At 47.4% G+C, this 27,998-nt stretch overlaps 1 protein-coding gene across 2 annotated transcripts; it reads left to right on the top strand.

The window, feature by feature from the left end:
• dgkq (diacylglycerol kinase theta) lies at positions 1 to 27,974 on the top strand. 2 transcript variants are annotated; one of them, XM_023959426.1, is made up of 23 exons: positions 35 to 919; positions 8,067 to 8,146; positions 12,750 to 12,849; positions 13,222 to 13,313; positions 13,973 to 14,098; positions 14,450 to 14,603; positions 15,015 to 15,083; positions 15,190 to 15,290; positions 17,685 to 17,890; positions 18,583 to 18,673; positions 18,774 to 18,828; positions 19,747 to 19,808; positions 19,874 to 20,024; positions 20,095 to 20,133; positions 20,305 to 20,420; positions 22,269 to 22,420; positions 22,818 to 22,966; positions 23,036 to 23,214; positions 23,685 to 23,785; positions 24,684 to 24,830; positions 24,900 to 25,011; positions 25,080 to 25,232; positions 25,308 to 27,974. In XM_023959426.1, the coding sequence occupies exons 1-23, from the start codon at positions 730 to 732 to the stop codon at positions 25,407 to 25,409; spliced, it is 2,727 nt and encodes a 908-aa protein (XP_023815194.1). In that variant the 5' UTR covers positions 35 to 729; the 3' UTR covers positions 25,410 to 27,974. The 2 variants fall into 2 exon arrangements, 1 of the variants encoding a protein (XP_023815194.1); XR_002874041.1 differs by lacking the exons at positions 24,900 to 25,011; positions 25,080 to 25,232; positions 25,308 to 27,974 and having other exon boundaries at positions 1 to 919; positions 23,036 to 23,291; positions 24,684 to 24,794.
• The last annotated feature ends 24 nt before the right edge of the window (positions 27,975 to 27,998 follow it).

A 27,998-nucleotide genomic window follows, 5' to 3' on the forward strand; every position in this document is an offset into this window, starting at 1 on the left:
GAGCGAGAGCGGAGGAACAAACCGGAGAACGGAGAGAAAGGAGACAAGAGGAGGAAGCGATGATGCTGTTGGAGGCGGAGTCAGGCGGAGGGAGGGGATCAACGCGGAGGCTGGCACGCGGAAGAAGAATGGAGTTAAGAGGAAGAGGCTCCGGCTGAAGGCAAACCCCCCCCCACCCCACCGGCGGGAGACACACTTGTTGAACGTCATCCTCTCCGCCAGCGTTTCCCGGTCTTCCCAGTTTGGTGCACTCCGCGCGCGCCCGTTGCAGCCTCCGGTTGGGATCTACCTCATCTTTTATTCATCAGGCCTCGTGAGCTCCAGGAATCCACGCGGCGCCGCTGTCTGCGGGCGGAGGAGGGGAGGCGGGGACACGACCGGCGGCTGAGCTCCGTCCGTCTCGAGTCGGAACTGCAGGTTCGGCGCACGCGGACACCTTTCCCAGACTAGTTTGCTCGCGCGCGTCTGGCTTTCCGGATCCTTCTAGGACACCCCCCCCCCTCCGCGCAGCACCGCTGGCTCCAGCCGTGGAGCGAATCCACGCGGAAACGCTACGTCACATCCACCGCCTCGCGGCTTCGTGTCGGACCGAATCTGTTTAGAGGGAAAAGTCCCCGAACACCCCGTCTGCCCCCCCACCCCGGCCGGCGGGATGACTCCGTGCTCGGGGGGTGGCGTTTGTTAGAGGCTTCCTTCCTCCACCGCGGGACTAGGCTCGGATTTGGGGGCATGGCTGACCCGGGGCGGGACGTCACGGACCACCGGAGCCCGCAGACTGTGAAGAAGTCGCCGGGGCTTCGGCCCCGGTACCCGAGCTCCGCGCCGGGTCACCGCTTCCGGAAGGTGACCCTCACCAAGCCGACCTTCTGCCACAGCTGCAGCGACTTCGTCTGGGGGCTCGCGGGCTTCCTGTGCGAAGGTAAGGCGGCGCTCAGCCGCACGGGACACCTTCACGCCGAGAGCACGCGCCCTCACGACTCACAACAGTCACATCCGCGCGCACACCCATCCCCCTTCACGGTCGTTCAGACACGCACCTTTGCCAATGCGCGTGCGCACACCCCTGTTATGAACTTTCAGGAAATCACTTACAGACACTGATGTACACAATGACACACAAACAAAGGCATACTGATGTACACAATGACACACAATCAAAGGCATACTGATGTACACAATGACACACAATCAAAGGCATACTGATGTACACAATGACACACAATCAAAGGCATACTGATGTACACAATGACACACAATCAAAGGCATACTGATGTACACAATGACACACAAACAAAGGCATACTGATGTACACAATGACACACAATCAAAGGCATACTGATGTACACAATGACACACAATCATAGGCATACTGATGTACACAATGACACACAAACAAAGATATACTGGTGTACACAATGCCGTTCTCTGTATTCTGCCTGGTAACAGCATCAGTACAGAGAAGTGTGTGGTAGAAGGGGTTCCTGCTCTCAGTTGTCAGTTACTTTCTACTGTTGGCATGGCAACAGGAAACTGACAGGGATGCTTGAGGCTGTGCAGATACATGTGTGTTCTTCCTCATCCTTTTCATCAGCAGCTGCATGGAAAGCTCCATGATACCTCATCCTGTACGGCTGCTTCTGGATTATGTAACGTTTGTTCTTTAAGCCATCACTTGGATTAACTTGAAAGTTTGACGTCATCGCAGAGCCTCATCTGCTGCCGCCGCCATGTAGGCCTGCACATCTCAGACGTATGTTTCCTCCCAAAGACCTGCCCCCGCGAGTCTGAGGTCTACAAATCTAAAGGTTTGACAAGGCTGTTGAATACCAGCAAAGATTGGTTGGTCAGTTTGTTCATTTGTTGGTTGGTCGGTTATTGTGATGGTTGGTCGGTTAATGAGTTTGTTGGTCTGTTGTTGTGTTTGTTGATCGGTTAGTCTGTTGGTTGGTCAGGTAGTGTGTTGGTTAATGTGTTGGTTGGTCGGGGAGTGCGTTGGTTGGTTGGTTAGTGTGTTGGTTAGTCGGGTAGTGTGTTGGTTTGTCGGGTAGTGTGTTGGTTGGTTAGTCGGTTAATGAGTTGGTTGGTCAGTTGTTGTGTTGGTTGATCGGTTAGTCTGTTGGTTGGTTAGGTAGTGTGTTGGTTAATGTGTTGGTTGGTCGGGGAGTCTATTGGTTGGTTGGGTAATGTGTTGGTTGGTTGGTTGGTTGGTTGGTTGGTTGGTTGGTTGGTGCGTTGGTTGGTCTGGAAGTCTGTTGGTTGGTCGGGTAATGTGTTGGTTGGTCTGGAAGTCTGTTGGTTGGTCGGGTAATGTGTTGGTTGGTCGGTTAATGTGTTGGTTGGTCAGTTAAGGCGTTGGTTGGTCTGGTAGTCTGTTGGTTGGTCGGGTAATGTGTTGCTTGGTCGGTTAATGTGTTGGTTGGTCAGTTAAGGCGTTGGTTGGTCTGGTAGTCTGTTGGTTGGTCGGGTAGTGTGTTGGTTGGTTAGTCAGTTAATGAGTTGGTTGGTCGGTTGTTGTGTTGGTTGATCGGTTAGTCTGTTGATTGGTCAGGTAGTGGGAAGGTTAGTGTGTTGGTTGGTAGCATGTTGGTTGGTTAGTGTGTTGGTTGGTCGGGGAGTGCGTTGTGTATCCAGTTAACTAGAATCCACAAAACTCTAGTTAAAGCTAGTTACAAGGGCCAAAGTTCGTCTCAGAGGAAGTGCTAATGATGACAAGCAACATTAAGATGCAGTAAGTGTACATATGTATTCATATTTGATTTACAACAGAAAATAAACGAGCAAAAAACACAAATCAGTTCACTGCAGTGCATCTGCTGTCCATCCTCCAATAATGTTCATAAATCCAGTCCAAGAAGTTCAGTGTAAGCAAAGTTCATCGCATAAATCCATCATGTCCACATATGGGGGTGTAGGTGTAGATGCTTCCTACCGCCCAGTCCAATGTTTCCATCTTGGAAAGGCCTGACTTCCAGGCCGAACAGCCTCCATCCTCGGTGGAACCTGGCCTGCACAGATCCAGCAATATCTAACTTCTTTGTAATGGAAGAGGACATTAAAGTAAAACACAAATTCCAGCAAATAAACAACTCAAGTTCAAAAAGAGTATTCCAGATCAAACATAACCAATTAATTCAGTGAATAAAAACCAATAAAGAGGGAATCAAATCCCAAACATCAGTGACAACAGGTCAGCATTTCAAAACCACCGTGTGCATAAAACAACAAAACACACATAACCCGTTCAACAAGACGAGCTCAGCTAACCCCAGCATCAGCTGATCCGCCTGGGCACACAACCGAGTGTTTAATAAGAATGACACCCCAATATATACAAAACACTCACCAGTTCCCACGTTAACTCATTCGCGTAGCGTTTCTCATCACCCGCCTGCGTCTCATGTATGCAGTGACAGCCCCCTCCGTCGGACTTCCATCAGCAAAACTGACTGCGCATGCCTCTTTATAAAGCCTAGTGCAATAATCGCACAAACTCTCGCGAGAGCTTTACATCATAGCTGCGGATGGGGCGACAAAGCACGTCAGGGTTACACCTGGTTGGTCAGGTAGCGTGTTGGTTGGGTGGTGTGTTGGTCAGTTGGGTAGTTCGGTGACACATGGTTGGATGTTTTGGATGTCTGCAAGGTTGTGCTTGCAGACGTTTATCTTCCACAGACTGTGTGTCAAACTTCTGATGAAAACCACTAAACTACAACAATAAACCAACACTCTTGGGCCCTTTTTGTCTGTTATTGGTCAAAATACTGGATCCTTTTTGTGGAACCAAGGAAACAGAATTTCATATCAAACTGTCAAAATTAGCTTTCCTTTGTTTTTCTTCAAGACTTAAAGAAAAGACAGGGGCGGGACTATCATAAATACGTTGAAATACTGACATTGAAAAGAAAACCGTTTCTCCTCATTTTGACTCAAACTCATATTTGACTGTAAACAATTTCAAACCAAAACACTTCCTGTTGTGACTCATCATTGTCATCAGGATTTGCTTTGTGTGGATACAAGAGTGGACATTTGTATTCTCCATTTCAAATCAGTGGAGGTCTTTGTACCGACAGTCCAAGATTTGTGCTGAAAGAGAAGAATCAAACCTTCAACCCAACAAACAGGTTTTAATACACCAGTCTGGTTCTGTCTTCCATTATGCCATAATTCTAAGCTTCTAAAAGAGGATGGCCCGGTTGTTCAGTGCAGTCCGTCAGACCCCACAATGTTCATGTTGGGTTCCACGTCTTAGCTGGGTTCCTTCAGCGTTTCACAGAGAATCGCTGACGTTCATTTGACTGGAAGATGCTACAAACACTTTGTACCAAAGGGTGACTGACAGGAGCCTGACTGACCAGTAATGATCTATCATTGTTCCCGATCTATCGGATAATGGGTGCAGAAACGTGCTAGGGTGCAATCTTTGTTGTCGTAACTTTGTTAGTGTGTGTTAAGTCACGCATGCTGAGAAGTCCACCTCCAGAAGAGTTCCTGAACTGGAAAAACCTGAAGAGTCTCGTCGTCTTCCCCTAAATGAGCTCAAGTACAAGCACACTGTTGTGTTCCTCTGTTGTGTTACACTGTTGTGTTCCTGCATTGTGTTACACCTATGTGTTCAGGGCTCCAGACTGTGACCAGGAATGGTCGCATTTTACGACCAAAATTTGAGAGTGTGCGACTGAATTTTACATCCAGTCGCACATGTGCCACCAGTAAATGTGCCTCCCCCACCCTCCGTATTTTTATACATTAAACGTGGAAGGGGCACGTCAATGATCAATGAAATGAGCAATGAGACGCGAGCGCACACGCACGCAAACACACACACACTCGCACACATACTCATGAGACGCACACACACTTGCGTTTCATTGAGTGATGCCTGTCTGTGAGGCGGCCAATGCGTGTGAGAAGAATAGGGAAAGCGCATGGAGGGGGAGGGGCCTAAAGATAATCGAGTGTACGTAAACATCTGTGTGAAGGAAACGGAGACAAATATCATCACAACCTGATATGTGCGTCTGAGCTATGAGTAAGCGAACCATTGATTCGTTCTTCCCACCTGCGGCTAGTGTACACTTTTTCAGTGTTGTGCGTGGAGCTGACGAACCAACCAATCACAGTGGGGTAAATGACTCTTGGGGGGGTGACAATGACCGGGCTTGAAAGCAGGGGAACATTTAAGGCAGGACACCTGACAGCCCCCTCCGCGGACCACATTTAGGAGTTCCCTACTTTCCTTTTAGAACGTATTTATTCGCTCGTCATTTTCTAAATACATGCAGTCAGAGCTGAACTTTGCTCTGGGCCGCACGGAGCCGGAGGAAGGTTACGGTTAGGCGCACGGCGGCGTATCAACCCCGACCAAACGGTTATCGTGCGCGGCTGTCACTGCAACCCACCGCTCCCCCAGGAGATGGTCAGCTGAGAATAAATGTCTCACACCTACATGCGTGACCGCTAACGGGGCGTTAACATTAAACACGTGCGAGCAACAACATGTAGTCTTAGACGCACTGAAATACGTGGGGAAAATGCAACGATAGACGCATTTAAGATGAACCAGCGCCTCGCCTGGATCGTTGGGGGGGGAGGGGGGGTGAAGGCGAAGCTGCAGCGGGACTGAAGGAGAACAGGAAGTTGGAGTTGTTTTTAACATTCAATTTAGTTTTAATATGCCTCTCCCCCTCAGTATGATCTCTGTTATTATATATTTTATATTTATTTGAATGTTTTGTATTATATGTAGCCTTTTTTCAATTCATAGCTATTTTAAATGATTTTAATTGATCACTCAACTACAAAAACCCATCAGGACACATGTCCCATAATGCATTGTTTTGTAGTCATCAGGGCAGCTTTCAGTCAGCACAGTAATACATTTCCAGTTGCGTGCATAGGAGTGGATGACCGGCTGCTATACAATAACTTATGATCGGGGTTTAAATGTGCAAAAGGTCATAAGATAGAGAATCCAAAAATGGTTTCTGAATTTTGTTTCTCTTTACTGATTTGTGGTTTAAAGAGTAAACTTTAAATAAAAACATTCAACACAGACTCTAAATAGGGAGCACATCCTCTCTGACTTCTCCACCTTAAATCTCAATAAGTCCAGTCCAGATTTCCTGACAGTCATCTTCATCCACAATGAGGGTCTCAGCTGTTTGGGAGAAGGGGCTGCCAAGTGTCCATCAGTAAGAAGAACCATTGATGGATTTATAGAACTGTAGAATTGGAGTCTTCTTCTGTGTTTAATGGTTATAACTCAATAGTGTTAACTGAACTGTGTTAATAAGGATGTTTAAATGAGAAAACAGCAGATATAGAAGACTGAATAAAACAAGAGTTGATGCCAAGGAAGCTGTGCAAACATGGTTCAGTCAGGGTAAAAGGTCTAGTCCAGGGGGGGCCAACCCTGGTCCTGAAGAGCCTCAGCCCCGCCTGTTTTCCAGCCCTCCCTGGACTGCTTGATGCTGATAACCTAAATCAGGTGTGTTCAGTCACTCAGGATGTGAAATCACTTGATTCAGCTAATCAACAGCAAGCTGGTGAGGGAGAGCTGGAAAACCGGCAGGGCTGAGGCTCTTGAGGACCAGGGTTGGCCCCCCCTGGACTAGGAGGCCAAATTACAAGGGCTGGCCTTCTGAGCCTCCTAGTGGAACACAGGAGGATCTGCTCTAAGGGGGGGTGAGGACAGGCTCAAGTTGTTTAGACCTCCATGTTCTAGTGGAATGTTATTGGCCGGTGCCCCTAATGTTTACATACATTTAAGTATTGTTCGTAACTGTGAAATGACCGAAAGGTTACTACGGTAATTCCTTTGTTACTAAGGATGTTTGGTATTTTGTTTAGTATTTGTACTGTCATGACAGCGATGCTGCTGTCAGTTTACCTTATTATTACATCTTCAAAAGTACAGAATAAAATGTGAGACTGAAACAGCACATTGTAATTTCTGCATCTATTATTAAAGTACTTCTTAGTAATACAGTGGAAATGAGTAGATCTGGTTAGCATGTTGATTTACGGCATGCGCCCCTAAAAGTTTCAGTTGGGGGCCACAGTGCTCCTAGTGAAAAAAGTTGGTCTGGAGCCCTGCTGTTACTCTTTTGTGTTATGCTGTGATGTTAGATTGCTGTGTTACTTCATGTGACTTTGTTGTGTTGTACTTAAGTGTTACACTCTCTTGTTACACAGTTGTGTTACGCTGTTTTGATATTCTATTGCGTTAAAGTGACGGTTAGGTTAAGTTTTCTGTTAGGTTAGACTGCTATGCTGTTGTGTTCCCTTGACCTTGTGGTGAAGTGTCCGCCCTGAGAGTGGAAGGTCGCAGGTTCAAATCCATGCTTGAGTCGTACCAAAGGCTCTGAAAATGGGGGCCAAAGCCTCCCTGTTTGACACTCAGCCTTAAGGGGTTAATGGTTCTGGAAGCATTTGAATTCAATGTCTGCCGCTCACCGTTCCCCCAGGTTAGGGGTCAAATGCAGAGCACCAAGGTCATACCCAGGTGGGTGAGGGCTGATGGGACTTCACCTTTTGTGACTGATGGGTTTTTGTTCTCGTCAAAGCGATGAAGGAGACTCCTGGACCTCAGACACTCATCCCAGCTGAACATCTGTGACGTCTGGGGGTGTAGTGGGGGCTGATGGGATGTCTGCAGCCTCAGAACGTCCTCTTTCCGACTTCCACAGGAAGGAATTGTTAATAAAGGAGTACACCCCCCCCCCCCCCCCCACATACTTCCTCTGTGTAACCACTGAAGAAGTTTGAATGATGAGTCAGCAGGCCGTCATGTGTGCAGGTGACTGCTTTTGGGGGGGGGCTCAAAATGTTTGGATTATTACTGTCCCATGGAGGATAAAAGGTACATTTTTTATATTCTTTTTACTGTTGCCCAAAGGTCCAGTTTGTTTGTGCAGCCACAGATCATGATGCTCCCGCTGCCATGCTTCCCTGTGTTGGAAGTTCTGATAATATTGATAAAGTTGATCTGAGTCACCGATGGAGACTCATGCCGTGTTGTCTTGATTCAAAGATGAGTGACGGTCCTCCTCTGTCTTTTTCAGTCTGTAACTTCATGTGTCACGAAAAATGCCTGAAGACCCTGAGGACGGTCTGCTCCTGCATGGCGCCCTCGCAGGTCCAGGTGAGTCTCGAACAGGTAGAGTGGACTTGGTGTCTGCAGACAACAGTTTGTTTGTTTACCCATGTTCTTGGCTACCCGTGTTCAGGGGGGTATTTCAGAAAGCATGTTTAACTCCCCTGACTTTAAGCCTGAACTCTGGCTGAAATCCGCCTGAACTTGCTTACTCTGGGTATGTCGGTTCCAACAGACCGGATATGAGTTAGTGTAATTACGCTCCACTTGGTAACCCTGGGTTAATGCTCGTGCACAGCAGGTACATAAAGATATTCTCAATGGATCGCTGATTTCTGGAGTCACCATGGAAACGTGTGGAGAGAAAAAGAAAGAGCGCTATACTTCAGTGAGACGGAGTCTGAGATTAATGACGGCGTATGAAGATTATACAGTGGTGGACAAAATAGTTGGTACCCATCAGTTAAAGAAAGAAAGTCCGCAATACTCACTGAAATGACTTGAAACGTTCAAAAGTAACAATAAATTAACATTTATTGAAAATTAAATCATCAAAATCAGCCATTACTTTTGAGTTGTTGATTAACAGAAGTATTTAAAAAACAAACTAATGAAATAGGGCTGGACAAAAATGATGGTACCCATAAAAGACTGAGAATTAATTGTCCAGGGGGTCATGATGAACTCAGGTATGTCCTTTAATTGACATCACAGCTGTTTTCAAACCCAGAATCAGTCAGTCTGCCTATTTAAAGGGAGACAAATAGTGAAAAGCTGTGAACCACACTGAACATGGACAACAAAAAGCAAAGGAGAGGATTGTCCCAGGACATTAGAAACACAATCATAGACAAACATGGTAAAGGTAAAGGCTATGAAACCATCTCTAAGCAGCTTGAAGTTCCTGTGACCACAGTGGCACATATTATTCAGAAGTTTAAGACCCACAGGACAGTAGCCAACCTCCCTGGACGATGGAAGAGGAACATTGATGACAAATGGAGGAGACGGATAGTTGGAACTGTATCCAAAGAGCCCAGAACAACCTCCAAAGACATTAAAGGTGAACTCCTAGATCAAGGTACATCAGTCTCAGATCGCACCATTCGTGGTTGTTTGAGCCAGAGTGGACTTCATGGGAGACGACCAAGGAGGACACCACTGTTGAAAGGAAATCATCAAAAAGACAGACTGGAATTTGCAAACATGCATGTTGACAAGCCACAAAGCTTCTGGGAAAATGATGAGACCAAACTGGAGCTTTTTGGTAAGAAACATCAGCTCTATGTTGGTAGACTCAAAGATGAAGCATCCACCCAAAAGAACACTGTCCCTACTGTGAAACATGGAGGAGGCTCAGTTCTGTTTTGGGGCTGCTTTGCTGCATCTGGAACAGGGGGTCTGGAAGTTATGAAGGTCAAATGAAATCTCAAGATGATCAAGGCATTCTGGGTAGAAATGTGCTGCCTAGTGTCAGATAGCTTGGTCTCAGTGGCAGGTCATGGGTCTTCCAACAGGACAACCATCCAAAACACACAGCCAGAACCCCCCCCCCCAAGAATGGCTGAGAGAAAAGCCTTGGACTATTCTGAAGTGGCATTCTATGAGTCCAGATCTGAATCCTATTGAACATCAGTGGAAGGAGCTGAAACATGCCATTTGGAGAAGACACCCGTCACACCTGAGACAACTGGAGCAGTTTGCTCATGAGGAGGGGGCCAAAATACCTGTGGACAGGTGCAGAAGGCTCATTGACAAATACAGAAACCGTTTCATTGCAGTGATTGCCTCAAAAGGTTGGGCAACAAAGTATTAAGTTATGGGTACCATCACTTTAGTCCAGCCCTATTTCATTAGTTTGTTTTTTTAATAATTCTGTTAATCAACAACTCTAAAGTAATGGCTGATTTTGATTATTTAATTTTCAATACATTTTAATTTATTGTTACTTTTGAACGTTTCAAGTCATTTCAGTGAGCATTGTGGACTTTCTGTCTTTAACTGAGGGGAACCAACTATTCTGTCCACCACTGTATGCCCATCAGTATAGTAACACGGCTGCATCATCAGCAAAAGAAACAGGAAGATAAAAACAACAGACAAAGGAAACGCAGTAAAGTTCTGATGTTATTTCCAATTACATTGTGATGTATATTTATACAACTTATAAAACTTTGAATTACTTCTGTTGGCAACAAGTAATTTAGTATATTCTTTTCAACCTAATTTCTTACGTCCAACTCAATTATTGTTTTTACAACTCAAATTTACATATTTATCTAACTACATATCATTTTACTCCAATTCAATTAAATGTTTTTCCATCTTAATCTATTGTACTTCTTGAGCTCTCAAATGTCTAAATTAGAGGCTGCAGATTATCTCATTTTAATCAAATTGAAATAAATGATACAGTGGGCATTTATAATATATACCATACATTTAATTATCATGAATCTGTTATTCAGATCTTCAGTTTTTATTCCATACTGTTGCACTAGTGGTGCTACATATCCTCATCCTCCTCTTCCTCCCTCTCACTCATGGTGCAGAAAAAATTAAACATAGTAGGACAAATAACTAGACAAAACACAGTAAAACAGCTAAACAACTAAACACATTTGGTCAAAAAGCCACACTTAAACCCAAATCCGTCCAGACAGGCAAAGGGAATGGTATCCCACAATCCCTTGCGGTGCCAATCTAACAGCAGCACCAAAGTTACACCTACTTAATTGAATTAAGTTGAATAAAAGTAAAATAAATGCCTGAAAACTACATGTTATTTTTAAGCTGACTTAACTAAAAAATTATTCATTTTAACTTGGATCAAAGTAAGAAGTTTCTCTTTCCAACATCCATATGTGGTCTCATCACCCTCTCAGGGTGGAAAAAGTATTATCTGAGCTTCTTCATCCACTAAATCATCTTCAAATGGACACGCCATGCTGCTTCACCTCTCTGAAAACAAACTAACCTTCAACTAAACCTGCTCCAGACCAGGTTATGTTCAGAGCATGAGTTGCTATGGCAACCTGACATACCCTGAAAAAAACCCTCCATTTCTGGAACCGAAAGCTGAGGTTATCAACTTCCTTAGCCTCAATTTTACCGTGGGAGCTTTTACCCGTGTTCTCGGTTACTCGTGTTCTTGTGTCAGATAAATGCATCTAGACATTAAAGAAAAACACAATTATAAACAACAAACCACAACAAGAATTAAGTTTCTCATGCACGAGGGAGAGGAGCAAATGTGTTGGAAAAGGTCCACCACGTTTCTCTTCTCAAAGGTCTGCCTCTCCCTGTGCACCTTTTATTAAGAACACAAGAAGGAGGTTACATTTTCAAGACAAAGAGGAAAAGTTCATTAGGGGGTGTCGTATAATGACCCATTTGGTTGGATTCTAACTTCAAACAGTATCCCTTATCAGCTCAGGACAGTGTGTCGTAAACCCCTCATCCTGGGTGGGAGATGAGAAGCAGATGAACAAACACACAACTGTTTTCAGAAGAGGTCAATCTGAGTTAACATTTAAAGACACGTTTAAACAAATACATTTAAACAATGATAATAATAAAACAATTTCCTTCACATAGTGTTTAACTGTGTTCTGGTTTACCCGTGTGTTTGTTTACCTGTTTTTTTGTGTACCTGTGTTCTCGGTTACCCGTGTTCTCGGTTACCCATGTTCTTGTTTAACCGTGTGTTTGTTTACTTGTGTTTTTGTGTACCCGTGTTCTCTGTTACCCGTGTTCTCGTTTACCCGTGTTCTCGGTTACCCGTGTTCTTGGTTACCCGTGTTCTCGGTTACCAGTGTTGTTGTTTAACCGTGTTCTCGGTTACCCGTGCTCTTATTTAACATTGTGCTTGTTTACCCGTGTTCTCGGTTACCCTTGTTCTCTCTTACCCGTGTTCTTGGTTACCCGTGTTCTCGGTTACCAGTGTTGTTGTTTAACCGTGTTCTCGGTTACCCGTATTCTCGGTTACTCGTGTTCTCTGTTACCCGTGTTCTCGGTTACCCGTGCTCTTATTTAACATTGTGCTTGGTTACCCGTGTTCTCGTTTACCCGTGTTCTCGGTTACCCGTGTTCTTGGTTACCCGTGTTCTCGGTTACCAGTGTTGTTGTTTAACCGTGTTCTCGGTTACCCGTATTCTCGGTTACTCGTGCTCTTATTTAACATTGTGCTTGTTTACCCGTGTTCTCTGTTACCCATGTTCTCTGTTACCCGTGTTCTCGGTTACCCGTGCTCTTATTTAACATTGTGCTTGGTTACCCGTGTTCTCGTTTACCCGTGTTCTCGGTTACCAGTGTTGTTGTTTAACCGTGTTTTCGGTTACCCGTATTCTCGGTTACCCGTGCTCTTATTTAACATTGTGCTTGGTTACCCGTGTTCTCGTTTACCCGTGTTCTCGGTTACCCGTGTTCTTGGTTACCCGTGTTCTCGGTTACCAGTGTTGTTGTTTAACCGTGTTCTCGGTTACCCGTATTCTCGGTTACTCGTGCTCTTATTTAACATTGTGCTTGTTTACCCGTGTTCTCTGTTACCCGTGTTCTCGGTTACCCGTGTTCTCGGTTACTCGTGCTCTTATTTAACATTGTGCTTGTTTACCCGTGCTCCTTGTTACCCGTGTGTTTGTGTTTGTTGCAGGTGCCGGTGGTTCATTGCTTCGGTCCGGCTGGTCAGAAGAAACGCTTTTGCGGCGTCTGCAGGAAACAGACGGAGGGAAGCTCGGCGCTGCGGTGTGAAGGTGCAGCTGTCAGACGGTTCCACGGCACACGTGGAGGACAGGGGTCACTGCAGACACGGGTCTGCAGTGACCCCTGTCTGGGTTCACAGGAACCTTGGTTTTGCATTGACATTATAACCGCTAAACTGGTGACTGACTTGTCCTGGAGGTGTGAGACTCTGATTGTGTGGCGTGACGACCCGGTGACATATCCAGGAGAATCCCGCTTTACCCAACAGTAGGATAGGCTCCAGCAGCCCCCTGACCCCAGAAGAATTCAGCGGGTTCTGAAGATGGATTTGAACAAAAGACGACAATCTGAAGGCGGTTTTCACTGGTTTGCAGCTTTGTGGTTCCAGTTGTGTGTCCTCACACTGTGTGTATGTGTTGCAGTGTGTGAGCTGCACGTCCACGCTGACTGCGCCCCCTTCACCTGTGCAGACTGTCGCTGCTGTCACCTGGACGGCACTCTGGATGGAGCTCAGGTGAGTTCAGTTCTCAGTCTTCTGTCAGTGTTTGACCTTCAGAACACACTGTGGAAGTAACTCCGCCCACTTGGAGTGCGCCATAGGCAGCCTGACATTGCAGCAGAAATGCATCATGGGGCAGACCGGTCCTTTGGAACGGGTCAAACCATTTTCCTCTGGTTAGCTCTCATCTACAGACCAGAGTGAATGTAAACGGGTTTCTGGGATTTCATCAGATCTCCTCTGAAATTCAGTTTAGAAAACTGAACTTGTTAAACGTTCACAGTCAGAACAAGACTTTTCTCAAGATGAACATGTCCATGTGACATATAATAACCTTAGACACTGGAACATTCAAAACACTTTAAGGTGAAAGTTAGAAATAATTGATCAGTCTTCTGGTTCCTGTTGAGCGGGAACCTCCTGAAACCGGAGAGACGCTAAGCTGCCGCTCTGATGACTGATCTCACCTGGTTTGTTTCTACTGACGGACGCCTGGCAGCTCAGGGAACTCTAAATCTACCGTTAATTAAAGTCAGTGAAGCTGAGATCCTGATGATGGCAGCTTCACTGAGAGGCCAGTGGGTGGAGCTTCTGGCTCACGAGCTGTGAATAAACGTAAAGACAGCTGAGCGTTCAGCTGGATGTGAAGATCAGTGAGAGCCTCTGTCCTGCAGGAAACCTTCCACCACCACTGGAGGGAGGGGAACCTGCCGTCAGCATCCAGGTGTGAAGTCTGCCGCCGCTCCTGCAGCTCGTCTGAGGCCATGGTGGGGATGCGATGCGAGTGGTGCAGCGTGACGGTTGGTTTCTCTGTGAAGCTTTTTATCTTAACGCCATCAGGACGACGCCGTCAGTCAACAATGCAGCATATTGACCCCTGTGTTTGTCTGGATAGATGTCCATTTATGGACATTTTCCCATTAAATAAACGGCGGCCTCCAACACGCCTGTGGAGTCCTGATACACAATCAGGACCGCCTGCATTTAAACATCCCATAATAAGATCCTTCTCAAACACAACTAATATTCAGGCAGCGGTCTAATGTCGGTGCACATTGTCAGAGTTGTTCCCATGGTACCATAGACCTTCGGTCCAGAACGTCGGTTCCGTTGGAGTCTGTCATGCTGAAGTTCCTCCATCTCACCTGCAGACGCACCCCTCCTGTTACCACAGCGTGCCACTAGAGTGCGCTGTGGGGCGCCTGCGCTGCATGCTGCTAAAGCCCGCCTGCGTTCGCCTGGACTCCAGAAACTTCAGTAAGATGCACTGTTATCGGATCACGGAGAGCTGCGGGCATGAGCCGGGTAAACGCACGCAGACACGTGAAGCCTCTAAACATGTTCTGGTTGCATTTTTTTATGATGGAGGACATAAAAAGTCCTGATGTGAGAAGGTTTTGCTAATAACTGTGCTCCTCCTCTTTACCTGCTGCCATATTCTGTTTTGCTTTATGGTAATAAAATGTTGTGATCTGTTCATGATATGTATTTATCCGTATGGATGAGCTTGAAGTATTTAACACTGATCATTATAAGAATGAAATAATATCCGATCCCTGATGGGAATACAACACCTGCTACTGCTGGAGTCTGAGACGTGATCGGATCGGGACAGGCCCAGTTAAAGCAGCATGAAGCGGCTCCTCACCCTTTTGGGCTAAGATGCTTGATAAAAACCAAACTGCTTCTCTGATCTCTGACTCCGCCCCTCTTCAGAAACCTTTGATGACTCTGATCAGGCCGCAGCAGCGCCCAGAGACCTGCAGCCAGCACCTGCAGAGTCCGGTGAGCCCGCTTTTCCTGTCTGTCATCTTTTTTGGGAGGGTGTGTGCTTGGTCACGCCCACCTTCCTGTCTAAGTCCCGCCCTCTGACGTTGTGTCTGTTCTGCAGGAAAGCAGCTCCTCAGGGTGTTTGACGGAGACGACGGTGTTAACAGAGGCTTTTACCGGCTGGTCCCCCTCTGCAGAGCCATGAGGAACGAGGAACTAGTGGTTGGACCCTGTTTACTTCTTTATTTTGTTTTTAACTTGTCCTGTCCAACAGCTGGGCAGACAGATGAGAGCTGAGGGCCTCTTGTGTTGGACATATTTTACTTTAACAAGAGGGGTTATGAACCTACAGACAAACCAAAGGTATGTCTGAATAAACCCCTTTTGGAATTGAGGCCAAACTTTATTAATTTCAACCATGTTTGAAAATCTTTGGTGTTGGACCGGACGGAAAAGGAAAGAGGGGAAGAAGAGAGAGGGATGTCAGAGGGGGGGGGGGGGGTGGTGATAGTGAGAGGGGGGGTAAGACCATGAAGCAGCATAAAGCAACAAGTTTACTGGTTGTTTATCATTACGGTACGGTTCAAATGTAGTACAAAAAGGGCGGGGCCTGTCCGCACACTCAAATGTTATCAACACACCTGCTAGCTGCAAAAATGTCCACATGTCAACATGTACACAAAACAGATAGTGTTCACACACGCATACCTATGCCTTAAAACCAACTAGGGTGAAATCTTTCATTCATTCAATCACGCAAACTATTAGTGCAAAGGTGAGCTAACACCTGTGCTCAGGTGAGTGTTTATGTTCTTCTAAAATGGATGGTGGAATGTGAAAAGAAGGAGGAGGGGCGCCCAGCCACCCCCACACCCCCGCCGCAGCAGCAGCGGCAGCCGGAACCCCCAACACCACACAGCAGCAGGCAGGGAACAACCGCCCCCCAGGCCAGGGCCAGCAGGACCGCCGCGAGGCCCCCAGAGAGCAGGGAGGCACCGGGGACTTCTAAATGCTCTAACCCAGAGGTCCCCAACACCCGGGCCGCGGACCGGTACCGGGCCGCAGGAAGAAAGGAAATACATAGGCTAACTTAGATTATTTCTGTTTTGTTTATTTCCTGATACTCAAGGAAGTTAAATTTTGGTAAACTACCAGATTCTCTAGTTTCTCCACATCTGTCTGTCTTGACGCGTCGCATGACTATGAGTTGCTTCTCAGACCACTAAGCTAGCAGCTCAAAGCTAAAATTGAATGAAAACCAACCAAAAAAAACGTATCTGGACTGTTTTTGTAGGAGAAAAGAGTCGGCGAGGAAATTCAAGAAGAGTCTTCAACGTCACAGAAACACTAAGCTGCTGTTTGCAGTCAAAACCAGGAGTTTTGCTCCAAACACGGATTTATGGAGATGGTTGTTCTGTCGGAGCAGAAGACGTTCCCGCCTGAAACGCAGCGACTGATTCTCCAATGTTTCACACGCAGATAATTAAGAAGCAGATGGATTTAGGTTTAATATTATATTTAGGAAATTCCACTTTAAGACAGTTTTGTCATTTTATTTTGCTTTAGTTATCCGTCACACCTCAATGGTCGGTACAGCTAAAGTTAGCATCCGGTTGTTAGCCTCCGGTTGTTAGCATACGGTTGTTAGCATACGGTTGTTAGCATACGGTTGTTAGCATCCACAAAGTCTACGTTTAAACCAGCCGCAAACAGCTGACAGAAATTGAAGATTAAATCTAATAACGTTTCTGATTTGTTGAAACTTGTAAAAAGACGATTTATGAATTTTTCTTACAGAAAGGCTGACTTAAGCAGCAAACTGTTATGAAACGAGAATGTTTATCTGTGTTAAAAACACACAATGAATGAAGATTTATGTAAAAACAAAATATGATGAATCTTGTTGGCCGGAAGGATGATCAGAGACTGGGTTGATTTCTCAGTGTGAGCATAGTGTTCTATGAAAAAAAATGCTTTGATTTGAAAAATATGTTTTTCACAAACCGGAAGCTTAAAAATATCAAACATAAACTTTGACCTTGTTTGGACCGGTCCGTGAAAATATTGTCTGACTTAAACTGGTTTGTGGCCCACAAAAGGTTGGAGACCACTGGTCCAAAGCACACTTGCACACACACCCCTTCACGCACACACCTGCACACACACACCTGCACACACACACCTGCACACACACTTGCACACACACCCCTTCACGCACACCTGCACACACACACCTGCACACACACCTGCACACACACACCTGCACACACACACCTGCACACACACACCTGCACACACACCTGCACACACACACACACACCTGCACACACACACCTGCACACACACACCTGCACACACACTCCTGCACACACCTGCACACATGCTTTCACACACACCTGCACACACTCAGGAAACAGGCCCTACAGTGTTGATCCTTTTGTTTTAAATCAACAAACCTGAACGTTAAAACAGATTCAGTATTTTAGGTTTTGACCAGTCCTGATGAATCAACCTTTGTGCTTTGAACTCGCAGGAGAAATGCTCCTTTCTGCTAACGATCACATGACTCGGATGTTTTGACTGACACCTCATTGCACTACTTGTGCTGCCCTGTAGGAGGCGGCTCTCAGGGCGTTCTACCTGCCTGGGGATCCGCAGAACTTTGAGCTGGAAGAGGTCAGCGCTTCCCAAAGTGACATCACAAACCGGAACGGCAGCGGGCCAGATAACCGCAGCTCTCTGAAGGACGGCGGTGAATCCTGGCTGCTGAGGGCCAAACCACGAGACAAAGACCTCATCCAGGTGTATGTCAGCTTGCCCAGGTGAGCCCAGGTCTTTTACTCAAAAACTAAAACAAATCCTTTCAAATGCAAGTGTAACAGTTTTCTTCAGGTCATTGACCAGCTCCCCCATGTTTTTCTGAGCTGGTTCCTCGCTTTTCTCTGTTGGTCCTGGTGTTCTCCACCAGGTGAGATCTTCCATGGAGCTCCAGGTGGAAGAAGGTTGTCAGGGATCTTCCATTTTCTAAGAATTGCTCCAACAGTTGATGTCTGGTCTCCAAGCTGCTGTTTATAATGATTGGTTCATTTGTGTCTGGCTGCTGGTGTCCTTTGACAGCTCTTTGGTCCTGATCATGGTTGTAGTTTGTTTGTAGTTGTACATTGGTGTCTTTTATACAGGTAACCAGTTCAAACTGGTGACATTAACACAGGTAAGGATTGGAGGACAGAAGAGCTTCTTAAAGAAGGAGAAACAGGTTGTTAGGAACAGATTTCTTGATTGTTTGTTGGAGATAAATCTTATTTTTTGCTCCATAATACAATTGAGTTCTTTAAAAACAAAAAATGGGATTTTCTAGAATCTTCTTTTACATTCTGTCTGGCAGCTGAAATATTTATATGATGAACATTTCAGACCAAACTCTGCAGAATGACTGACAGATTCCTCTTTGCCCCACTGCATTTGCATTTCTTTTATTTTGACCCTCCCGGCGGTCCATACTTGTGTGTCTCAGAGTGAGAGATACGCACGTGAGCGTCTGCGTCTCAGTGCGGAGCACGGTGGCGTCCGTCATCGGGGAGGTCCTGTTCCAGCTGGACAAACAGGTAGAAGTGAACTTTCACAGCCTGGAGAGTTTTGAATGTTTTTTAGTTTTGACAACAGTGAACATTCCTAAAATCAGTTGTATTTGTTTTTGTTGTTCAGGCTGAAGAGGTCTCACGGTTCCGTCTGCTGGAGGTCTTCATGGGTGGGAAACAAGGTAAGGAGGAGCAGAGGAGGAGGATGGAGGAGCATCTGAAGTTCAGGGAGCAGAGGAGGAGGAGGATGGAGGAGCAGCTGAAGCTCAGGGAGCAGAGGAGGAGGAGGATGGAGGAGCAGCTGAAGCTCAGGGAGCAGAGGAGGAGGAGGATGGAGGAGCAGCTGAAGCTCAGGGAGCAGAGGAGGAGGAGGATGGAGGAGCAGCTGAAGCTCAGGGAGCAGAGGAGGAGGAGGAAGGAGCATCTGAAGTTCAGGGAGCAGAGGAGGAGGAGGATGGAGGAGCAGCTGAAGCTCAGGGAGCAGAGGAGGAGGAGGATGGAGGAGCAGCTGAAGCTCAGGGAGCAGAGGAGGAGGAGGATGGAGGAGCAGCTGAAGCTCAGGGAGCAGAGGAGGAGGAGGATGGAGGAGCAGCTGAAGGTCAGGGAGCAGAGGAGGAGGAGGATGGAGGAGCAGCTGAAGTTCAGGGAGCAGAGGAGGAGGAGGATGGAGGAGCAGCTGAAGGTCAGGGAGCAGAGGAGGAGGAGGATGGAGGAGCAGCTGAAGGTCAGGGAGCAGAGGAGGAGGAGGATGGAGGAGCAGCTGAAGCTCAGGGAGCAGAGGAGGAGGAGGAAGGAGCATCTGAAGTTCAGGGAGCAGAGGAGGAGGAGGATGGAGGAGCAGCTGAAGCTCAGGGAGCAGAGGAGGAGGAGGATGGAGGAGCAGCTGAAGCTCAGGGAGCAGAGGAGGAGGAGGATGGAGGAGCAGCTGAAGCTCAGGGAGCAGAGGAGGAGGAGGAAGGAGCATCTGAAGTTCAGGGAGCAGAGGAGGAGGAGGATGGAGGAGCATCTGAAGTTCAGGGAGCAGAGGAGGAGGAGGATGGAGGAGCATCTGAAGTTCAGGGAGCAGAGGAGCGTCTCTCACAGCTTCTGTCTGTCTGCAGTGCAGAGACAGACGCTGATGTCGGAGGAGAACATCCTGGAGAAACTGCGGGACATCAGAAAGGTCAGAAGGTCTCCAGAGCCCTTCAACCGACGTCTCCTCCTAACGCCGCTGCTTTCCTCCTCCAGGTGTCGCTTCGGCAGATGAATCAGACCAGGTTCTACCTGGTGGAGAACCAGAACCTGGCCGTGAACGTGAACCTCCTGATAGGAGGACTGCCCCCCCTGCTGACCACAGAGCAGTACCTCCAGCTGATCCAGGAACACCTGGCTATCAAGAGTGAGTCCGCCTGCGCCGTGTTTGCTGCTTCCAGCTGGATCGACGCTGAAAACTGTTTTCATCCCAACAGGTCACTTGGTCACCGTCAGCCAAATCTATAGCAGCCAAGGTGAGCCTGTCACCATGGAAACCATCCTGTACGGTTTGTGAGTCTGCATCAAGTCAGAGCTTTTCCAGGTTTCCAAATAAAACCTCTTGGTTTTTGGTTTGGAGCCTGAAGGTTTCTGAGAAGCTGAACCTGTAGAGGGCGCTCCGGTTCAACGCCGCGTGTTTTGTGCAGGTGCAGCCGAGCTGCAGGTTTCCTGTTTCTCTGAGGCAGAGAGGATCTACATGCTGGCCAGAGACACCTCCTGCAACAGCAAGACGCTCAGCTCACTGGTGGTCCCACAGATCCAGGTGGGTCCTGCAGACTCATCGATGAAGTTCAGGTTCATTCAGATCACGCTGCTGCACTTTAGAACACAGAAGATGTGCTAGAAGTCATGACAGCAGGTCAGACCTGGGTCTGGGATAAAAAGAACATGTTCTTCATTTACACATGAAGGTTCTCACAGTTTCCAACAGATCAAATGTGACTCGCAGCTACAAATACACCATCACCTTAAGAAACCAGATTCTAGAAGGCTGCCTATAGTTAAACTAGAACTAAATCTATTTCAGAGTTTTTACAAAGAAAGCAAAAAAGTACTCGACATAAAAAAGAAGAGGAAAGGGAAGCTGGAATTGTCTCTGTGGAAGAAGATTGGGAAGAATACTACTCTTCACACAGCTCCTCCACAGATTCACTAGAATGGAAAGAATATTCTAGGATAAAGTCCTCTATGAGATGTTTTCCATGTCATAGATCAACATTGGACATTACAGGTTGACATTCTAGTTGGGCATTCTAAAATACCGACAGACGCACTATAGAAATGTGGATGTTGGAGGCAGTGTGGAAACCATCACCATGTGTTCTGGGAATGTCCACGACTCAAAAAGTATCAGAAAGATGTCATAGAAGGTTAAATGTTCTATGACCCGAGCTAATATTCTAGCTAACCCTTTAAACGTCTCGTCACAGGACCCCAGTTAGGCAGAATGAACTACTGTGGTAATGGAACCCAAAAGGTCCACGCATGAGGGCGCCGGGTCCTAAGAGGAAGAGATGCAGAAAGCTTTTGAGTTAGACCATCTCTACCTAGACCATGTCCCAAGCCTGGAAGGGAAGACGGAGACCAGGCTGCTGCAGGAACCTTTAGCTGCCGGCAAAAAGCCAGACTAAGAAATGGAACCGCCCAGTCATTAGAGAGCTGTTTGATAAAACACACCGATGTCTCAAGATGTAAAAACCCACAGACGCACAAAAAATTCAAAAGGACAAGTTCCACCAAATCTGGGCTAAATGATCACATTCATTCAGGTTTGTATGAGAATCAGTGATATTTATGTCCACAATTAAGTTTGTTTTACCATTATTCATGGAAAAAGGTATAACTGTGAGCTCATGTTCCATATTTTGGTTTGGAATTTTAAAAAAATGACTTGAAAGGACTTTCCAAATGACAGCAAAGTGAATGTTAGGTTACAAATAAACGAAGAAAATCCCACCTGGACTGAGACCAACAGTCTGTTGCATATTGGTCGATGCAACTCTACGTAGAGAAGGGAGGGGAACCTGACCATTCAGAGGGAGCTGGACCCAGTTTGCACCTGCTCCTCCCTCATGGGGTCATGACCTTTGAGGAGGTCATGAGAATCTCAGTCATTTAAATGGATTTTGGCGAAAGGCCAAATGTCTGCGATCTTGTTCCACAGCACAGAACTGGCTCAAACTCTGACAGCACACGTCATCACCTGGTGCACGTAGCAACGCTCGCTTCCATCGCTGCGTTGCATCCATGACGACCACAGGTCCTCACCAAATAGACAAATGGGCTAAGCCGCTCACAGTACTTTGGGGAGGTAATCTGAGCTGCTTTCAGGGGGACAGGGGGACTGTATCATCGGCATAGAAGCTGACACTTACAGTGTGGTGTCCAGTAATCTGTATCCACTGGAATGAAGCGGGACCAAGCGTGGAGCCCTGTGGTACACCAGAATGGACTGTCATTTGGTTAAAAGCTCTCAGATGAACTGGATGGGGTTTACTAAGTCCTGATGATGCCAGAGAGGATTCAGGACTTTGATGGACAGCCTTAAACCACATGACGCAGCCCTTCTGTTTGAAGCCAATCCTTGAGATGGTTCTCCATTTTTCTTCAGATAAACAAACTGGAGCGGGACGTCAGCCCCCTGCTGGTGTTCGTCAATCCGAAGAGCGGCGGTTTGAGGGGCCGAGAGCTCCTGTACAGCTTCCGGAAGCTGCTGAACCCTCACCAGGTCTTTGACCTGTCTAACGGTGGACCTTTGGTGGGGTGAGCATTCTGCACGCTCTGACAAAACAGCAGCATCACTTCTGAGAAACGTTCCGACACTGAGATCCTACAGCTCATCTTCAGGTTCCTTCAGCCACTCTGGTGGGAAAAGGTTCAGCTCCTCCTGGAGATTCCTTCATTTATTTAGTTATTTGTTGGGGTTTTTCAGAGTTTAACTTGTTATTTTCTAGGTTTTTACAGAGTGAAGACCTTTTTTGGTGGTGAAATGATACCATCAGTTGTCCTCATCAGAGGTTCATCTTTGTAATGTCTTAAATGCATTTGCAGTGTTTCTAGTATTTCTGGAGACAAACACATTCATATTATCTTCATGCAGAAGACCTTAAATGAAAAGCAGCACTCTTAATTCTTTGGACGTTCTCATTTTGCATGGCAGCTTTCACACCTTCAGAGAGGTCCCCAGGTTCCGGATCTTGGTCTGTGGGGGGGATGGAACCGTTGGCTGGGTTCTGGGAGTTCTGGAGGCAGTGAGACACAAACTGGTTTGCAGAGAGCCCCCCATCGGCATCGTACCACTCGGGACAGGTGAGACGTGCAGCAGCTTTGTCTCCTCGCAGGGTTTGGTGCTGCATGGACTTTGGTTTGTCTCATCAGGCAACGACTTGGCTCGAGTTCTGCGCTGGGGGGCAGGATACAGCTGCGAGGACCCACACAGCATTCTGGTTTCTGTTGATGAAGCTGATGAGGTTTTGATGGACCGCTGGACCATTCTTCTGGATGCTCAGGACATCTCAGAAGACAGCAAGGACCATAACTATCTGGAACCCCCCAAGGTCTGTTCAGGACTCCTCAGGAAGTCATTCAGACAGCCAGACTGTAATGCTCCCCCAGAACCCGGTCCTAGGAAAAGGTCAGTGGTTGTTGAAACCTCTAGAGGTGTTGGAGAAACTTCATCTGCAATAAAAACTATTAGGACAAATCACCAATGTAGGATTGAGAGTGGTGAGGAGGAAAGCAGCAGATCATCTGTAGAAGCTTCTCACGGTGAGGATGGGACTGAAGGTCACGCTGTCTGAGGAGTCCACAACCGACCTGTTCCACCAAGAAGCACCTGGAATGGAAGTGTCATGATCCTGGCTTAGGGCTCTGCTCTGGATAAACATATTTCAGAGACCTTCAGAGAGTCTGAAGTTTCCAGAAAGTCTGTGAAGGTCCCGGATACAAACCAGGATTCTGGAGGACAGACTGCTTTTTTGGTCATTGTTAAAAGTCCTGAGGTGAACTGGTTGTGTCTTTCTGTCAGATTGTCCAGATGAACAACTACTTTGGCCTGGGCATTGACGCAGAGCTCAGCCTGGACTTCCACCAAGCCCGAGAGGATGACCCGGATAAATTCACCAGCAGGTAACAGATCTGCTGCTGTAGGGTTAACTTTGGTCCAAACATCATGAAGAAACAGTCTCTGTCAGCAGGTCTGAGGAGGCGGGGCTCCTACTAAGGGGTGACTAAGGGTCATGTGACCTGCTGGTTTGAAGCTTTCAGCTTTTACACTGGTTCTCATGTTGGTTGGAGATGAAATCATCAAACTCAGAACTTTTCAAGAACCCTCAAAGATGTGGGACAAACAGCCCCTGAACACACCCACAGGAATGCCTGTTGGTTCTTGTTTAGTGTTGGTAACCCCAACGTGTTGAGGGTTTTTCTTTAGTGCCGAAACTCAGGAGGCTGCTGATTTTCTAGAAAATTGATTGATGGATGGATGGACTGATGGACGAGTGGACGGATGGATGGATGGATGGACTGATGGACGAGTGGACGGATGGATGAATGGATGATGGATGGATGGATGGATGGATGGATGGACTGATGGACGAGTGGACGGATGGATGAATGGATGATGGATGGATGATGGATGGATGGATGGATGGATGGACTGATGGACGAGTGGACGGATGGATGAATGGATGATGGATGGATGGATGGATGGATGGATGGACTGATGGACGAGTGGACGGATGGATGAATGGATGATGGATGGATGATGGATGGATGGATGGATGGATGGACTGATGGACGAGTGGACGGATGGAGGAGTGGATATGCAGCAGGTTACCACATGTCGTCTCTCGAGTCCTTTGTGATCCGTCTCTCCAGCAGAACCGGCTTCTTCTGGTTTTGTGATTCCATAAACTCGTGTTTGCTTCAGGCTCCACCCGGAGCACACAGTGCTGCGACTGCCTCCATAGTGATCTGTGGAGGAACTACATTTCCCATCAGCCCTCGCTCTGCCGGCTCTCCTCAGGTTCCATAACAAAGGCGTGTATGTGAAGGTGGGTCTCCAGAAGATCAGCCACTCCAGGAGTCTGCACAAAGAACTGCAGCTTCAGGTGGACAACCAGAACGTCCCGCTGCCCAGCATCGAGGGGCTGATCTTCATCAACATCCCGAGGTGAGGAACACACCTGACCCCCCACCCCCCACCCAGGAGGCCTCAGCTCAGCCCTGCTCTCGTGTACAGTTGGGGTTCTGGTGCCGATCTGTGGGGGTCAGAGGTCGACGGTCGCTTTGGGAAGCCACGCATTGACGACGGCCTGCTGGAGGTGGTGGGGGTCACAGGGGTGGTGCACATGGTAAGAAGGAGTCCAGACGCTTCCGCAGGGCTCTTGAGCAGAGCACCTCACCGCTGCTGTGTGTGCAGGGTCAGGTGCAGAGCGGCCTGCGCTCCGGCATCCGCATCGCTCAAGGGAACTACGTCAGGTTGACGGTCAGCAAGCCCACACCTGTGCAGGTGGACGGGGAGCCGTGGATCCAGCCCCCCGGCATCATCATCATCTCTGCCGCGGGACCAAAGGTGGGTCGGTGTGGGTGTGAGGTCGTCAGCTGTGGGTTCGGGTCGTCTGTGTGGTTCTGATGAAGGTCTCTGTAGGTCCGCATGCTGAGGAAGTCCAAGCAGAAGCAGAAGAAGTCTTCATCAAGCGTCAGAGACGGCCGGTCCGAGAGTCCGTCCTCCAGAGACGGCCAGCACTGAGCCGGAAACGGTTTGAGTCCTGAAGCTGTGGAGCACCGGGCAGCAAGTCAACCCACAAACAGAAGGAGGTCCAACTCCCCAAGATCAGGAGGACGAGGAGCTCCCGATCCCTTTGACCTCCTGGCCTGGTTACTGGAAGATGCCGGCTGCTGAGAACCAGGCTCCTCCAGGCGCGTCATCGGAGCGTCTGAACTCGGCGTGGGCCAAACTGACGGGCAGCTTCCTTCCCCAACGCTGACTTTAGAAAGGTTCGCTTTGGTTCAGACAAAGGTCACGGGTGTGGCGACCTCCGTCCAGAACAGTGACGAGCTGCTGAAACCTGCAGAGATTCTTCTGGAAAACAGACGGACGGATGAACTAAGGCGGAGCTTCGGAGAAGACGTGGAGGACGTCCATCCCTGCAGGCGTCATTCCTAAAATCCAGTCTGTTTGGTTAACTTGCTGCTCAGGATCTGTCTGTTTCTAGGATCATCTCAGAGTGGGAACAGAATTTACATTATTGATCAGAATTTAACGAGGTTTTGTGTTTATTTAAAAACTGAACATCTTACTAAAGCTTACTGAGGATATTAGCTGAATGGCTCTGGAACTGACCAATCAAAGGAAGCTAAATCGTCTTGGGGGCGGGGCTTGTAAACCTTCACTCTGTCTTTTCCTGACATATTAGGGGGAGAATTGGTTTGAGACCAATTATTCACAAAACAAGCTTGACACTTGCAGGCTGAAGCCATTTGAGATTAGGTTCAGAGATATGAAACCAGGGTTCAGAGGAGGATGCCGTTACCGTGACAACCTGGACTGAAAAAGCTTTGAGCTGCTGTCTTTGTTGCCCTCCAGCCAAACTTCATCTGTAGATTGAGGTCCAGGTCTTTCCTTTCACTGGGATCAGCCGGTCTGATCTGTAGATCCGCTCCGATCGTCCTCTGATCCGTTTCCAAAGCGTTCCCGTGGTTCTTTCATGACCATGATGCCGTTTTTAGACAAAATCCCCAAACCTGTTCTTTTCTAGGACATCAGTTCATTTGAAATTCCCCTCTGACTTGTGGGCGGGGCTGTCGGTGCAGATTAAGCCCGCCCCCCCTCATACCCCCAACTTAACGTCAGTGGTGCATCAGAAACAGCAGCAGCATCAGATCCATCCATCTGTCCGGTTCTGATCCAGATTCCAGCTCAGACCAGGAAAACACAGACGTCCATGGATCTGTTGGTCTGCAGGTGGATGATCGGAAAGGGGCGGAGCAGGGAGACTTTGGCCCCGCCCATTGTAGCTACATCACTGCTACAAGCTTTTTCAAACTGCATATTTTCGTCTGCTCCGGATTTTCAACCATTTAATTAAAGAAATACTCAGAAATGCAGTTTAATCTAAATTTTCTTTGTAAATGTCATCAGAATAATTCTACCTGTTAGAACCAAACACACAGTTTTCATTAGAGGGTCTTTAAATTCCAGGTGGTCTCCTGGTTTCACTGGCATTGGCCTGCCTGCAGAAGACGCGTCTCTCTTAGGACGGATTCTATCAAAGCTTTTCTTCGTGGTTCCTTGGAGTGTTGTGACTGTTCTGGCTGTAATCTTGGGTTTTGGTAAAGCAGTTGCGACGTTTTGGTGCTGACCACCACAGTTTGAAGTCCTGTGCTCCTCTGGAGGTGGGAGTGTTGTGTCAAAGCCTCAGAGCTCGTTTGTTGGACCAGCGTGAGCTCTGCCTGCGTTTGGACAACAGGGGGCGGCAGTGAGCGGCTTCCCTGTAGATGAGACGTCATCGTGGCTGAAGCTCTGTAGTGCTTCCCTCCTGCCTGCAGTCAGATGCCTGCAGCCATCACCAGTAGATGCCTTTCTTTTCCCATCATGCCTGCACAGCTGTTGGGGGTTCACATTACAGAGGGTGCTCATGGGGGGGCGCAGACAGGAAGCACACACTAATCGTTTTTTCTCCGCATTAATGTCGTCTTTGGGATTTTACAGTTAAGTTTTTATCTACAGTAAGGAGACCAGCTGCCCCCCAGGTCCTAGCTCCTGCACCATATTCACAACTCTTTCAAGTTTAAATCTGATTTAGTGAAAATCCTGAAGATATTTGTGTTAAATTGTGTGGAAACAAAGACACAAAAAGCATTAGTGATTTTCAGTCATAGTGCAGTCGGGGGCTCCTCTTCATATTGACACTGCCGTTCACTTTGTGATGTTGCTGCTTTTATCTCTGCTTTCACCTCTGTTGTGAGTGTGTGGCTCCGCCCCCTCAGGCTGCCGGTGGGTGGAGCCTCGCTTCAGTGTGTCGCGATGATGTGTGTGGTGCCGCTCTCGTGCCTCAGAACATCCTGCAGATGTTTTAATGTTTGTACTTACGGTCTTAGATGACGTGGATATTTCTGCACACAGACGCTGTTTTTATTTTCAGCTGTGATGGTTAAACTGTAAATTGCACTAATTGTTTCCCAGATTCTCCTAGATGAGATGTTTGGACTCATGCTGAACGTCGTCATCACTAAAGTGGAATGTTGGTGTTGTAGACATTTCTCTGCAGAATTTCTGTGTGTGAAATCACATTAAAAGAAATACTAAACAGTGGTGGTTTGTTAGTTTGTTGCTGAG

Source organism: Oryzias latipes, chromosome 10 (genome assembly GCF_002234675.1).
Source record: "Oryzias latipes chromosome 10, ASM223467v1".
In the NCBI taxonomy this organism is placed as follows: Eukaryota; Metazoa; Chordata; class Actinopteri; order Beloniformes; family Adrianichthyidae; genus Oryzias; species Oryzias latipes.

Excerpts from the sequence above, each read along its gene's own strand:
- dgkq (XM_023959426.1), top strand. The coding sequence starts at position 730 with ATGGCTGACCCGGGGCGGGACGTCACGGACCACCGGAGCCCGCAGACT. Across the intron at positions 12,850-13,221 it reads CTCGGCGCTGCGGTGTGAAG|TGTGTGAGCTGCACGTCCAC; the intron begins GTGCAGCTGTCA and ends TATGTGTTGCAG. Across the intron at positions 20,134-20,304 it reads CCAAATCTATAGCAGCCAAG|GTGCAGCCGAGCTGCAGGTT; the intron begins GTGAGCCTGTCA and ends TGTTTTGTGCAG.